Here is a 12,810-nt window from a genome sequence, read left to right as displayed (position 1 = left end):
GTCATACAATGTCTGCCCAGAAAGAGAAAAATTCAAAATAGCTTTCTAACCACACAGACCCAGTCAAACTCAGCTAAGAGCCTTTATTGCTGGAATTTACAAGAAAGTGGCATACCTCTCTGGCTGCCTTCTGTACAAACCGCTCATCAGTGACCCGGAAGGCCCGGCACAGAGCCTCAGCAGGATCATGGGGAAACATCTCCTGCCGTACTAAGTTAACATGTAGGTGAATGGAGGCATAGATGGCAGCATCTACTCCCCCATGGCCATCAAACACTGCAAAGTAAGCTTGTTCTTCCTGGTCCTGTCAATAGAAACACAGAACAATTAAAAGAGTTGGGTATAATGATTCAAAGGACCCAATTCCTTAGAAACATTGTCCATCCTCCTCCACTGCATTTGTCCCTAATGAGACTAAATGTTTCCCTTTTCTAACATGCCTGATCAACTGCTGAAATACCTGCAGTATTGGGGCATCTGTGTTTACACATGGAGCACTGGAACACATCATGCTCAATTAGCTCAGGCTGAAGTGCCCTCTGTGGAAAGTTGCTGTCTTGTTCCATGGAAACCACCCACATACATTTGCTTCAAAATTGCTGTTACACTTTGGAGGAGGGAAGAGGAAACGGAAAGTATGAGGAGAAATTGAGCAAAAGCTGTTTTGGATTGAGTACTTTTTTTGAAATGCTAGAGAACAATAGGAAATAATTGGCCTTCAGCACAAGGGCAATTATGTTCAGGTTGTTTAAGATACATGGAAATATAAAAGCATCTGCACAAGTTTAAAAACTATAATACCTCACATTAAATTCTCACCATAAACATTCTCTAAACAATTAGTTAACTAATCTTGAACCACATCAGGCACCCAAATGCCCTGTGTGGCTGACAACTTTGCCTTATCCCATTATCTAAAAATTTAGCTTCACATTTCTCACACAGAGGAAGGGTCTTCCATCCTTTTGCTTTGTCTTGACAAAGGAGGCCTAATCGTAAGTTTACTTTTCCGCCACTGTGTGGTTTGCTTCTTCACCTTCAACTCAGGTGTTTAAATCTCAGGTGTATCTCGGAGGATCTGTGTGTGACTCAAGGCTGACTTGAGTCTTGAGCTACCTTTTAGGCAACGGTTACTAATGATTTTCATTTATGAGTCTTGTTTCTCCCCCGAGTCCCCCCTAAGGCCCCAGAGCAAGGCCCTGTCATTGATTCTTGAACAAATCATATTTTCTCATTTGTTTTTTATCTGTGAGAAGTAGAGATCAGTTGCTATTTCATGGGTATTTAGAAGGAATACTAAACAACAGGTATATTTGTGACCTGAAAAAGTTCTTGTTAACAAAAGTACCACATATAAATGTCCATACAGTAAATAACAACACCCAAATATTATGAACTCTATATCTAGTACAGATATTGCAAGCAGTCCATCTTACAATTTAATCAACTCCATCTATAATGCCACTGAAGACTGACTAAACAGAACTGTCTATAAATACTTCTCTATACTAAAGCAGTACTCAATTTTAAACAACTCAATATAGCATCCAAAGAAACAAAAGGGCTGGGCACTGGTGACTCGTGCCTGTAATCCTAGCTAATCAGGAGGCAGAGATCATAAGGATCATGGTTTGAAGCCATGAATTTCTTTAAAATAGTAATATAAGGGCTGAGGATGTAGCTCAGTGGTAGAGCACTTGCCTAGCATGTATAAGGCCCTGGGTTCAATGTCTTAACACTGCAAAAGTAAGTTTTTAAAAAATTTTAAAAGTATGCAGGGCTATGATCCTAGCTACTTGGGAGGCTGAGATTAGGAGGACTGTGGTTCAAGCCCAGTCTACAAAAATACTTAAGACCCTATCTCAAAAAATAACCAGAGCAAAATGGACTGGAAGTGTGGCTCAAGGGGTGGAGTGCCTACTTTGTAGGAACAAAGCTCTGAGTTTAAACTCCAAACCCATTGGAAAAAAAATTTTACGTAGTACAGCTTCTTTTTAAAAACAAAAAAATTATTGATGTTTTCCTTATTATTATAAAGCTTAATTTATGAAAAGAAGCAAAATGGAAACATCACTTATAATCCCACCATCCATACATAACTGTATCTATAAACAGATAGAACTTACTTCTTTGTGTTATTGAGGATCAAACTCACGGCCTCAAGCATGCTAGGCAAGCATTCTACCATTAAGCTATACCCACCAGTCCTGTATATATATAAAATATATATATATATATATATATATTTATTTATTTAAGGATCATAGTGTATTTAAAATTTTATATTCTACTTTTTGTTATTTATTGTATCAAGAGCATTTCTGTGCTATTAAATATTATCCAAAGACATTTTTAAATGGTTTATATATCTTATGAGCATATCATCATTTCCTTTAATGTATTTCTTGCCGAATAAGCCCTCAAAAGTCTGTCTCACTGGAGCAAGGTGTTCCTTTCTGAGTTAGGCAAAGGCCTAACTAAATTTCTAAAATTTTTTTTTTTTTAATTCAGGGCCTTGCACTTGCTAGGCAGGCACTCTCCCACTTGAGCTACACCGTAGTCCTTTTGCTTTGGTTATTTATTTATTTATTTATTTTTAGTGAAAATGATTGTAAAGTTTATTAGGAAAGAAGTACACTTTCAAGTAGACTGAAAGCATTCATCTCTAGATTGAGAATGACCTGGTTTTGAGTAGACCTTATTTTTGAGATAAGGTCTACTGTTTTTGCCAAGGCTGGCCTGGACCACAGTCCTTCTATATTTGCTTCCTGTGTAACTGGGATGACAGGCATTTACCACCATGCCTTGCTTTTTTTTGTTGTTGTTGAAATGAGGTCTCATTAATTTTTGCCTGGGCTGGCCTCAAAACTGCAAACCTCCAGATCTCCACCTCCCAAGTAGCTGGGACGACACCCAGCCCTTCATTACATTTAACTGGGCATGGTACTGGAAACAAAGATATCAGCTAGTATCTTTGTAAGTACCAGTTAATCACTCTATCGTAATCACTGCTGATTTAGACACTGACTGCCTGCTGAAACTTAAATTTACCTGTTAAGGAAATGTTGCGTTTTATATAAATTACTACATTGTAATTTTTAAGTTATGGATTTCAGGAAAGAAAAGAGGCAAGTGACGAGTAAAGGAAACAAACCTACCTGTATTTGCATGAATATAATACATTTAATAGAAAATGAAGAGGACGATCACAAGAAAACAGTTATTAAACTGACAGGGCTCACATGGATCCAATTTGTCAGAGATTCTTGAAATGTAATTCCAACTCAGAGACCAAGGTTTAAAAAAGAAAATCACCTAAATCAGAAAACTGTCTCAGCCTTAAAATTTATTCTTTCAGCGTTTGGGTTTTGTGTTGCTTCAGCAACATAGTCTTTTAGGAACTTAGTAAACACCATTTGATTTTGCTATAGAAATATTTTTCTTTTAAAAACAACTTTATTGAGATATAATAGTTTTCTTTTTTGCTTCTATGTTTTTAGAAGCTTACACAAGAAACTAGTAATTTCCCTTGCCTTCATAGAGGGGAACTTAGTATCTAGAAAACAGACTTTTATTCTCCCAATTTTGAATCACATATATCTATTCAAAATAACATAATGGTCCAATTTGGAATGATTTGAAATTCAAATTAATTCAAAATAACAAAATAAATTGTTCCTTTTCTGTTGTCTAAAGCAAGCAAATTTGTGCCACTTTCATGTTTGTCTTACTCTAGCCTATCAGAGATACTTTAGAAATATTAGTGTTTCTTTTCTAATAGGACCATGAAGGTGTTTGTTTTAAGTCTCACTGCCTCTCCAGAAGCACTTTTTACCTCTAGGTTGAAGAGCATGTTAAAGTCAGGAATGCAGACATGTTTGTCCTCCATTTTCCTGCGCATGTTTTTGATGGCATGGATTGATGTCTCATAATAAAGCTGGGGTCTCCTGCGGAGAGGGAACTCTTTCACCCAGCTGCAGCAAATCTCGTGTAGTTTGCTGAAGACAGAACGGGCCAATTTCACTGTCTCAATCTCTGTGAAGGAAACAGAAACCCCCAGTGAAGAGCTGTGTAACACTGCTTGTCATTTGCCAGCTTGGTAAGTCAAGCTCCTTAACAAAAGAAATTCATCCTTCTTAAGAAAAAGGAAATGCTGTTTCTGTAGAGAGAAAGCTGACAGCCTTTCTATAGAAAATCACCAGCCAGAAGCTGCCACTAGGATATCCTTATGTCATGACAAAACCTCTTGTGAGGACTGGACCTGTTCTAGGCTTGATTTCTTCCAGCCCAGGAAGCACTCTGGTGCTGCCCCCTAGTTCGTTGGCTGCTATGGTTGCCACCTGGAGAACTAAGCCTCTAGACTTAAAAGAATGATTGAAATAGGAACACAGGTTATCCAGCTAATTGGAATAGAAAGGCCTATGAAAACTGCTTATAAACTATAGGAATAAGAGATTGCAATTTCTTTCTGACCTCTTCCTTTACATACAGTTCCTTAACTTTGCTGTCCTATAAATGGTCATTTGGAACTGAATTATATAGTTTTGCCATTTGATATACATATTTTTTTAAATATTTATTTTGCAGTACTGGGGCTTGAACTCAGGGCCTACACCTTGAGCCATTCCACTAGCCCTTTTTTGTGAAGGGTTTTTTCAAGATAGGCTCTCATAAACTATTTGTTCAGGCTGGCTTTGAACTGTGATCCTCCTAGTCAGGATTACAAGCATGAGCCACCTACTCCCGGCTATATTTTTTTATTGAGGTCTTAGGCTGAAGTTTAAGTGTTTTAACCAACAAGATAACTAATGAGTTTAAAAGTTTTACATTTCTTTGAGGATAAAAAAGTACCTAAATTCTTTCTAGTGAGTGACCCTGGATAGAAAAAGGGAGATAGCAATCAGAGGAGCAAAACCAACAGGATTCTTCTTAACTGTAGATTAGGGGTATAACACTTGCCTAAGTATGCTTGAGACCCTGAGTTTGATTCCCAGAACCACAAAAAAGGTGGTGGTGGGGATGATTTTATCTCTTTGTGAAATATTCTAGATATAGAATGTAACAAATTACCCAGTAAATGCTATCTGTAATTATAAGATGTGGTTCAAGAATTATAATAGAGGACTGGAGGTGTGCCTGAAGTGATAGAGGACCTGCCTAACAAGTGCCAGGCCCTCATTTCAAACTGCAGTACCTTCAAAAAAAAGTTACAATAGATTGTGTGAACAAAATATAATGGGGATACAAGGAGCAACTGGGAGAGGGAGTATGGACAGATCTAGTGGTTACTAAATATTAGAGGAAGCTGGTATTAGTCCCCTTCACCAAACTAGTCTGTCAGCTCTAATAGTGCAATAATGTAAATGTTTCCTATTTGTGGTGTTCAGTGTGGTAGCCATTAGCCACATGTGGTTACTGAATACTTAAAATACAGCTAATGTGACCAAAAACCTGAATTTTAAATTTTTTCTAAGCTTAAGTAGCCACATATAGATAGTACCCACCTTACTGTGGGTATATGTCTATATGTCTAATGCATATGTCTTATAAGAGTAATACATAAACCAAAGAATATGATTTACATTATTATCTGGGAGGTATCCTAATAGTTAATATCAGTTATCTATTTCATTCTACCCCATTCTCCCTCATAGTTTCTGAATTCACTTGTTTAAAAACCCTCTGTTGTGATTGAGTCAAATAAGGACATACTCATCTCAGGCTGCATTTTTGGAGTCTCTCCTGCTGCAGAGACCAGATGAGTTATAGTGATATAAGCAGAAATGGCTAAATGAAATAGTTTTAGGGCTAGGGATATAACTCAGTGGTAAAGCACTTGCTTAGGATACATAGGGCCTTGGGTTCAACCCCCAGCACTGCAGAAAAAGGAAAAAAAAAGAAAGCCTGGGAGGTTTTTACAAGAAGGAAACTGAAGCCAATAAACAATCCAATAATTTGACTGTTTTGAGCACCTCCAACCCTTTTTTTTTTTTTTTTTTAGTTTGACATGTTTATTTTTTCTCCAGATGAACTTTATAATCATTAGCCAAGTTTGGGCAGAAAAACCTGTTGGTGTTGTTTTGGAGATTGCACTGAATTTATAGATTAACTTAGATAAAACTGAAATCCTTTTCATACTGACTCTTATCCAAGAACAAGTTTTATCTTTTTTTTCTTTTTTTTGTGATACTGGAGATCAACCTGTTATGCATGCTAGACTGCTAGGCAAGTGCTTTACCACTGGGCCACACCCCTAGCACAATTCTTTCTCTTTTTTGAGGGGGAAGGAGGAGATAGGATCTCTCTATGTTGTAGGCCATCCATGCTGGTGTTGAACTTAGGATTCTCCTTCCTCAACTCCTCAGCAGCTGAGATAACAGGTATGTACCGGCTTCTTCATATTTAACACCTTATTCCTAATTATTTTATCTATTTGTTACTTTGAATCAGAACTTTGCTTTAATGTATTATTTGCTGAGTAGCAAACAGTGTTCTTTTTTCTTCTTTATTCCAATCCATGTACATATTGAGGTAAAACATGTGATTCATTTCTAACCAACCAGAGAATCAAGTTCTTCTGGCCACAGTGATGGGTTCAGAAAAAGAAAACTTCCAAGTTGGGCCAGTTACAGTAAATCCTGTGATTTATGTTAAGTAAGAGAAACTAAGAAAAACTACTAGTTTTCCTACCCAACTTGAACTTGAACAAATGAAGACCTGAAATTCCTAGCAGTCATCTTGTCACCACCTTGAGCCTGAAAATAAAATGACAGTAGAACTGAGAGTTGAAGAGATACCAGGTTCTGTAGACATTATTTCAAGTTGTATAACCTTACCCTAGAGGGTAGCCAATAAGTTCTGTTTTGCTGAAGCCAATTTGAGTTATTTTTGGTCAGTTATAACTGAAAATTCCCTGCATATATATTACACATAAGTCTTTGATTTTGGTTTGAGCCAAATTTTGTCTTACCATTGTAGGACATATGGTAGGTCTTTAATTAAAAAAACCTGTTGAATGAGTTTGTCACTGTGCAAATACTATATTTAACTTTTTGTTTTGCTTTGTTGAGACTGGGTCTCACTATATAGTCCAGGCTGGCCTCAAACTTTTAATTCTTCTGCTTCAGTTTCCTGAGTGTTGGATTACAGTCATGCATTACTCTACCTGGCTTATTTAAGATATCTCACATTGTTTGCTATGGCTGCTCTCTTATTTCCTTTTTTAGTTTCTGTCTTAGGGTATCAGTGTTATGCTATACAGATTTCTTTGTGCAATTACAACATTGATTTTTGGATTTTTTGTTTTGTCTTTTTGATGAGTTTGAACTCAGGGCTTTACACTGACTAAGCAGGCACTCTACTGCTTCAACCACTTCACCAGCCACAACATTCATTTTTTAAAAGCATTGACATTATCTCTTTGTTTGAAAATGTTCATCTGGCCAGGTATGTTGGCACCCACTTAAAACTCCCAACACTCGCAGGGCAGTGGTGGCTCATGCCTGTAATCCTAGCTACTTAGGAGGTAGTGATCAGGAGGATTGGTTTGAAGCCAGTCTGGGCAAATAGGAAAATAGCCCTTGAGACCCTATCTCAAAAACACCCATCACACAAAAGGGCTGGTGGAGTGGCTCAAGGTGGGCCCCAAGTTCAAAACCCAGTACCGCAAAAAAAAAAAAAAAATCCCAACACTAGGAGGCTGAGGCACAAGGATTATGAGTTCAAGACCAGTGTGGGCTATATTGGGAGACCCCATCAAGAAAAACAAACAAAAATAATTCACCTGTAGAATCACCTACTGCATATGTTTTTGTCTTTGATAATTTTCTCAATCTCTTTCTTCTTAGGTAAACTTTGTTAACTTATGTTTTAGAAAGTATACAGATTTTCAAGTTTATTTACACAAACTTCACAATTCTTTTACATTCTTCTGTATTAGTGATAATTTTCCCTTCCTATTTTTAATTTTCTTTTTTCTTCTTTTTGGTGGTGCTAAGATTTGAACTCAGGGCCTCCTGCTTGCTGGGCAGGTGCTCTACCACTTGAGCCATACCCTCAGCCCTTTTTACGTTTTAAATTTTCACTGGAATATTTCAGATTAGTTTTAGGTTGTCTGAATAGGAGTTACACTTACCAAATTATATTCATACCAAGTCAGATGTGCAAGATTACTTAGCAAATACACTGTTAGGAAATGTTGCGGGATATTCAAGCAGGGAAACTGGACACCAAGGCTTTTCAGGAAGTAATATTTATTAGTGTGCCAGCAGCAGCTCAGCGGATTCCCATCCAAAGGCTGAGCTCCAAGAACAAAGGGGCTTTGCCTTTTATACCTTTGCAAGCAGGTTACAGAAGCAAGAAGCAGAGTTTAACCCACATATGGTTGCATGCATCTCTGTTGGCTACATCACCCTCAAGTGCTTTGTGACCTTCCTCACGTTTGAATGACATAACCATGAAAAGAACTCTAAGTTTTGTTCTGTTTTGCTTTTTTGGTGATACTGGGGTTTGAACTCAGGGCATAGTGCTTGCTAGGCAGGGACTGTGCCACTTGAGCCATGCCTCTGCCCCACCCCCATTTTTTTCAAGTTGTTTTGGAAAATAACCAAGAAGACGGACAAAAAGGCACTTCATTGGGAACTTCAGTGCCTTTAAACCAGTGACTGCAAGGCCTCATGCAGTATGCTGTTTTCCCACTCTGATGTATGAATAAGCACAATACTCCCTGTGGAGAGTCTTCTTAGTGCAGTTCACACTAATTGATTTGGTTTAAATAGATGAAGAATTTGCAAATAATTTAGAATTACAGTCTAGTCTGAATTACAGGGATAGTATGGAGACATTACTGAGTAATCTGTTAGGAAATTAAAAATCAGAAATCAATGAGATACATCAAAAGAAAAACTTTATTTCACTTTGTTATCTTACGGAGTTCAGAAAATTCTTCCAAAGTAGACATTTGGGGCAGTGCTTCACTGTTGCTACATTAAGTATTCTCCTTCTGCAGGGAGTGGTGTACGACATCAGTATATAAATAATAGCCACTTGAAATGGAAAAATAAAATAAAAAGTGGGTGTGAAAACCATCCAAAGTAGCAGTCCACCCCCTCACAGCTGTAAATTACTCATCAGTCGTTAATGTCATTGTACTGAGGTGCAGCTGAGTCAGCCACAACCCTGGCTGCAATGAAGCAGAATTTAATCTCATCTTTTCAGTACAAGGTTTTTACGTCATGCATTAGTTCCAGAGGAATGACCAATGCTTTGTAGAATGAATTCTATCCAACTTGACTCTGAACAGTTTGGTTCCAGATGAATCAATTATTCTCAGTTTAACAAAAAAAACCCCAAGTAATCCTTTCCTTGACAATTTTCTGCCAAAAACAATCTAGAAAGATAAAGGAAGAACAGAAGTGTTCACTTTTATATCTGCCTTACATTCTTTGGAATCTAACTACTTTGATTCATTACTATATGCTTTGTTTCTTAGGTACCATGTTTATAAGCAAATGCTTAAAATAGAACAAAAAAGGCTGGACATGGTAGTACAGGACTGTAATCCCAGTACTCAGGAGCTAAGACAAGAGAAGAGCAAGTTCAAGGCCACCTTAGGCTACATAGTGAGTTCCAGGTAAGACCCCATATCTCTAAAAAACAAAAGAACAAATTTCTGGGTAGTGGGCTAAGGATATAGCTCAGTGTTAGAGCCCATGCTTAGCACTCAAGGGGCCCTGAGTTCAATCCCCAACACCAAAAGAGAGGGAAGGGGTAGTAATTCTCTAATTTTTATAGAAATCTTTACTTTAAATCCTGTCAAATATACACTAGCCTAATACAGTAAGATATGGCTCCATTAAGAAACTGAAGTCAGGCATCATGACACGTGCCTGTAATCCTAACTATTTAGGAGGCCGAGGCAGGAGGATATCAAGTATGAAGTCACCCTAGGCAATTTAATTTAGTAAGGCCCTCTCTCAAAATTAAAAAAAAAAAAAAAATGGGGGGGGGGTGCGGTACGGCTGGTAAGTGGCTCAAGTGGTAGAGTGCCTGCCTAGCAAGTGTGAAGTACTGAGTTCAAACCCCAGTACTGCCAAAAAAAATACTAAAATTTAAAAAAAACCAAAAATTCAAAAAACAAACAAACTGGGGGTTTGAGATGTAACTCAGTGGTAGAGAAATGGGAGGCCTTGGGTTCAGCCCCAGTGGGAGGTTGGAGGCTACTGGGCCTTATAATTTTCCTGTAAAAAAGATGTACAATCATCCATGCAATTAAACCACATATTACATATCTGTCATAAAGAGCTCTATTAGTAGGTATAAAATTTAATATAATTTATGAATCTTGTTACAACTGGTATTTTAAAATTTTTGTATCTATCTGACTTTTTACTTGGATTCTTATACGTAAGCTAAAATTTTTAAATAGGCTTTAGTCATACTCTTTCTACCCTCACCCGCCTATTTTCTTTGTTATGTATTCATAATTGCACTGGGGATTGAACCCATGGTCCCGAGATGCTAAGCAAACATTCTACCACTTGAGTCACACCCCTAGCCCTTTTGTTTATATTTTTATTTCTGAGATAAGCCCAGGCTGGCTTCAAACCCTTGATCCTCTTGTCTCTACCTCTTCAGTATTATGTGTGGGCCACCATGCCTAGTATTAAAATTTTATTTATTTATTTATTCTATTTATGGTAGTAGGATTTGAACTCAGGGCCTTCCACTAACTAGGCAACCAACTATTGGAGCCACACCCCCAGCCCTTTTTTCTTTAGTGTTTTTTCAGATAGGGTCTTATCTAGGGCCAGCCTGTACTGAGGTCCTCCTACCTATGCCTCCCATGGGAGGGGTTTGACCCACTATGCCTAGCTTGTTTCTTGAGATGATCTCATGAACTTTTTGCCTGGCTGGCCTCAAACTGATTCTCCTGATCTCCACCTCCTGAACAGCTGGGATTGTAGGCATGTGCTGCAATGTCCAGCCCTTTTTTTTTTTTTTTAAACTTGAGACAAGGTCTTGCTATGTTGCCTAGGCCTATCTGGAACTCCTGGGTTCAAGTAATCCTTTCACCTAAGCCTGCAAGTATATCACTCACCAGCTCTTTGTTGTGTATTCATATTCGTCACTTTACTTCCTCCATTTATCAAGATATCATTTATGACAACCTCCTGTTGTTCCATTTACCTTCCATATACTACTTAACCTGTTTCTAAATACACTTGTATTTTCTCTCTCTTTTTTTTTTTATTTGAAGTTTTCAAAAATTTTCCCCACTACCACTATATAATCACCTGGTGGGTAAATATGATTAAATCTAGTATTCTCTAGTATTTGGCAGATATTTTCTGTGGATCACTACACATGATAAGATTTTGGTATCTTTAAACAAATAATTTAGAAGGGTACTCACCCACAGACCCTTCTGTGCCTTCTGTTTCCTTTGGGATATAATGTGCAGAAAGATCACTCTGAAGGACTTCATCTGATGTGGCTCTGGCTAAAGCAGCAGCCAAAAAGGAAGGACAGTTACTAAAAGAAAAAAATACAAGGTTGTTCTCAGTAAGAATTAGGAAGTAATGCATTTAACATTCTAAAATAATTATGTATCAGGGCGGACACTGGTGGCTCATGGCTGTAATTGTAGCTCCTGAGGAGGCAGAGATCAGGAAGATCAAAGTTCATGGCCAGCCTAACCAAATAGTTCTCAAGACCCTATCTTGAAAAAGACCCTTCACATAAAAGGGCTAGTGGCGTGGCTCAAGAAGTAGAGCACCTGCTTTGCAAGCCTTAGTTCCTGAGTTGAAACACCAGTACCGCAAAAAAAAAAAAAAAAAAAATTAGAACATCTCAAAGTTACACATTTAAACAATTCAACAAGTATTTGTTGAGTGCCTATCATGTGGTAGGCCTTTGCTAGACACTACATAGAATGGAATAAGAAAAAGGAGGATGACCACTTGTTATAAATATAGGAGAGAAGAAAAAAACATGAGTTGTATTTTGAAGAAAAATAAAATAGAGCTTGCTGATGATTGCATGTACAGGCGAGAGAGAGAGAAAAAAGAATTAAGACTGACTCCTGGATTTTGGTGTGAACAACTAAGTGAATGGTAGGATCATCTATAAAGACAGGAAAACCAGAAAAAGAACAGGTTTGCAGAGGAAATAGGGGTAAGTAGAAAACAAGTTCACTTTAACATGTTAAGTTGGAATGTGAGATTTCAGTGAAGGTATAAAATGGTTACTTGGATATCCTAGCGTGGTGCTTAGAGATGTTGAAAAGTTCAGAAGTCAAGAGTGTATGGATGATACTTAAAGCTGTAAGAATAGAAAGCTGGTAGTTTACACCTGTAATCCTGGCTACTCAGGAGGCAGAGATTAGTAGGATCATGGTTCAAAGCAAACCTGGGCAAATAGTTTGAAAGACCCTATCTCAAAAAAAAAAAAAAAAAAAATCACAATAAAAGGGCTGATGGAGTAACTCAAGATAGGCCCTGAGTTCAAACACCAGTATTACAAAAAAAAAAAAAAAAAGAAAGAAAGAAGAAAAAACAAAAGCTGTAGGAATAGAAACAATCACATAGGGAGAAAATATGAAAAGATAATTGTTCTGTCAGGATCAGTGACTTTTTTTTTGATCAGTGATTTCTGTGGGTCTCCTGGTTTCCTCCTTTGGAATGGAAAGATTATCCTATCTATGCCTCATTATTATGTAGTCTGGGGTACAGTGAGAAAAAGAAGTGTTTGCCTGCCTTTTTAGTTCACAGATAATCAGATCAAATGGAACTACAGCCAGGGAGCTGTAAT

At 37.6% G+C, this 12,810-nt stretch overlaps 2 protein-coding genes across 5 annotated transcripts in view; one reads left to right on the top strand and one right to left on the bottom strand.

Annotated features, from left to right (window-relative positions):
- Ppm1e (protein phosphatase, Mg2+/Mn2+ dependent 1E) overlaps nucleotides 1-12,810 on the bottom strand; it is a 128,228-nt gene that overhangs the window by 14,159 nt on the left and 101,259 nt on the right. The window contains exons 2-4 of the mRNA XM_074046209.1: nucleotides 11,414-11,532; nucleotides 3,836-4,035; nucleotides 116-304 (exon numbers count right to left, since the gene is read on the bottom strand). Coding sequence (XP_073902310.1) covers nucleotides 116-304; nucleotides 3,836-4,035; nucleotides 11,414-11,532 — 508 coding nt within the window. The remainder of the gene's footprint in view (nucleotides 1-115; nucleotides 305-3,835; nucleotides 4,036-11,413; nucleotides 11,533-12,810) is intronic.
- The window catches only part of Trim37 (tripartite motif containing 37), a 204,267-nt gene that overhangs the window by 133,971 nt on the left and 57,486 nt on the right, over nucleotides 1-12,810 (top strand). The window lies entirely within an intron of this gene.

This window comes from Castor canadensis, chromosome 11 (assembly GCF_047511655.1).
Source record: "Castor canadensis chromosome 11, mCasCan1.hap1v2, whole genome shotgun sequence".
Classification (NCBI taxonomy): Eukaryota; Metazoa; Chordata; class Mammalia; order Rodentia; family Castoridae; genus Castor; species Castor canadensis.
This window is presented reverse-complemented; position numbering and strand designations above follow the sequence as displayed.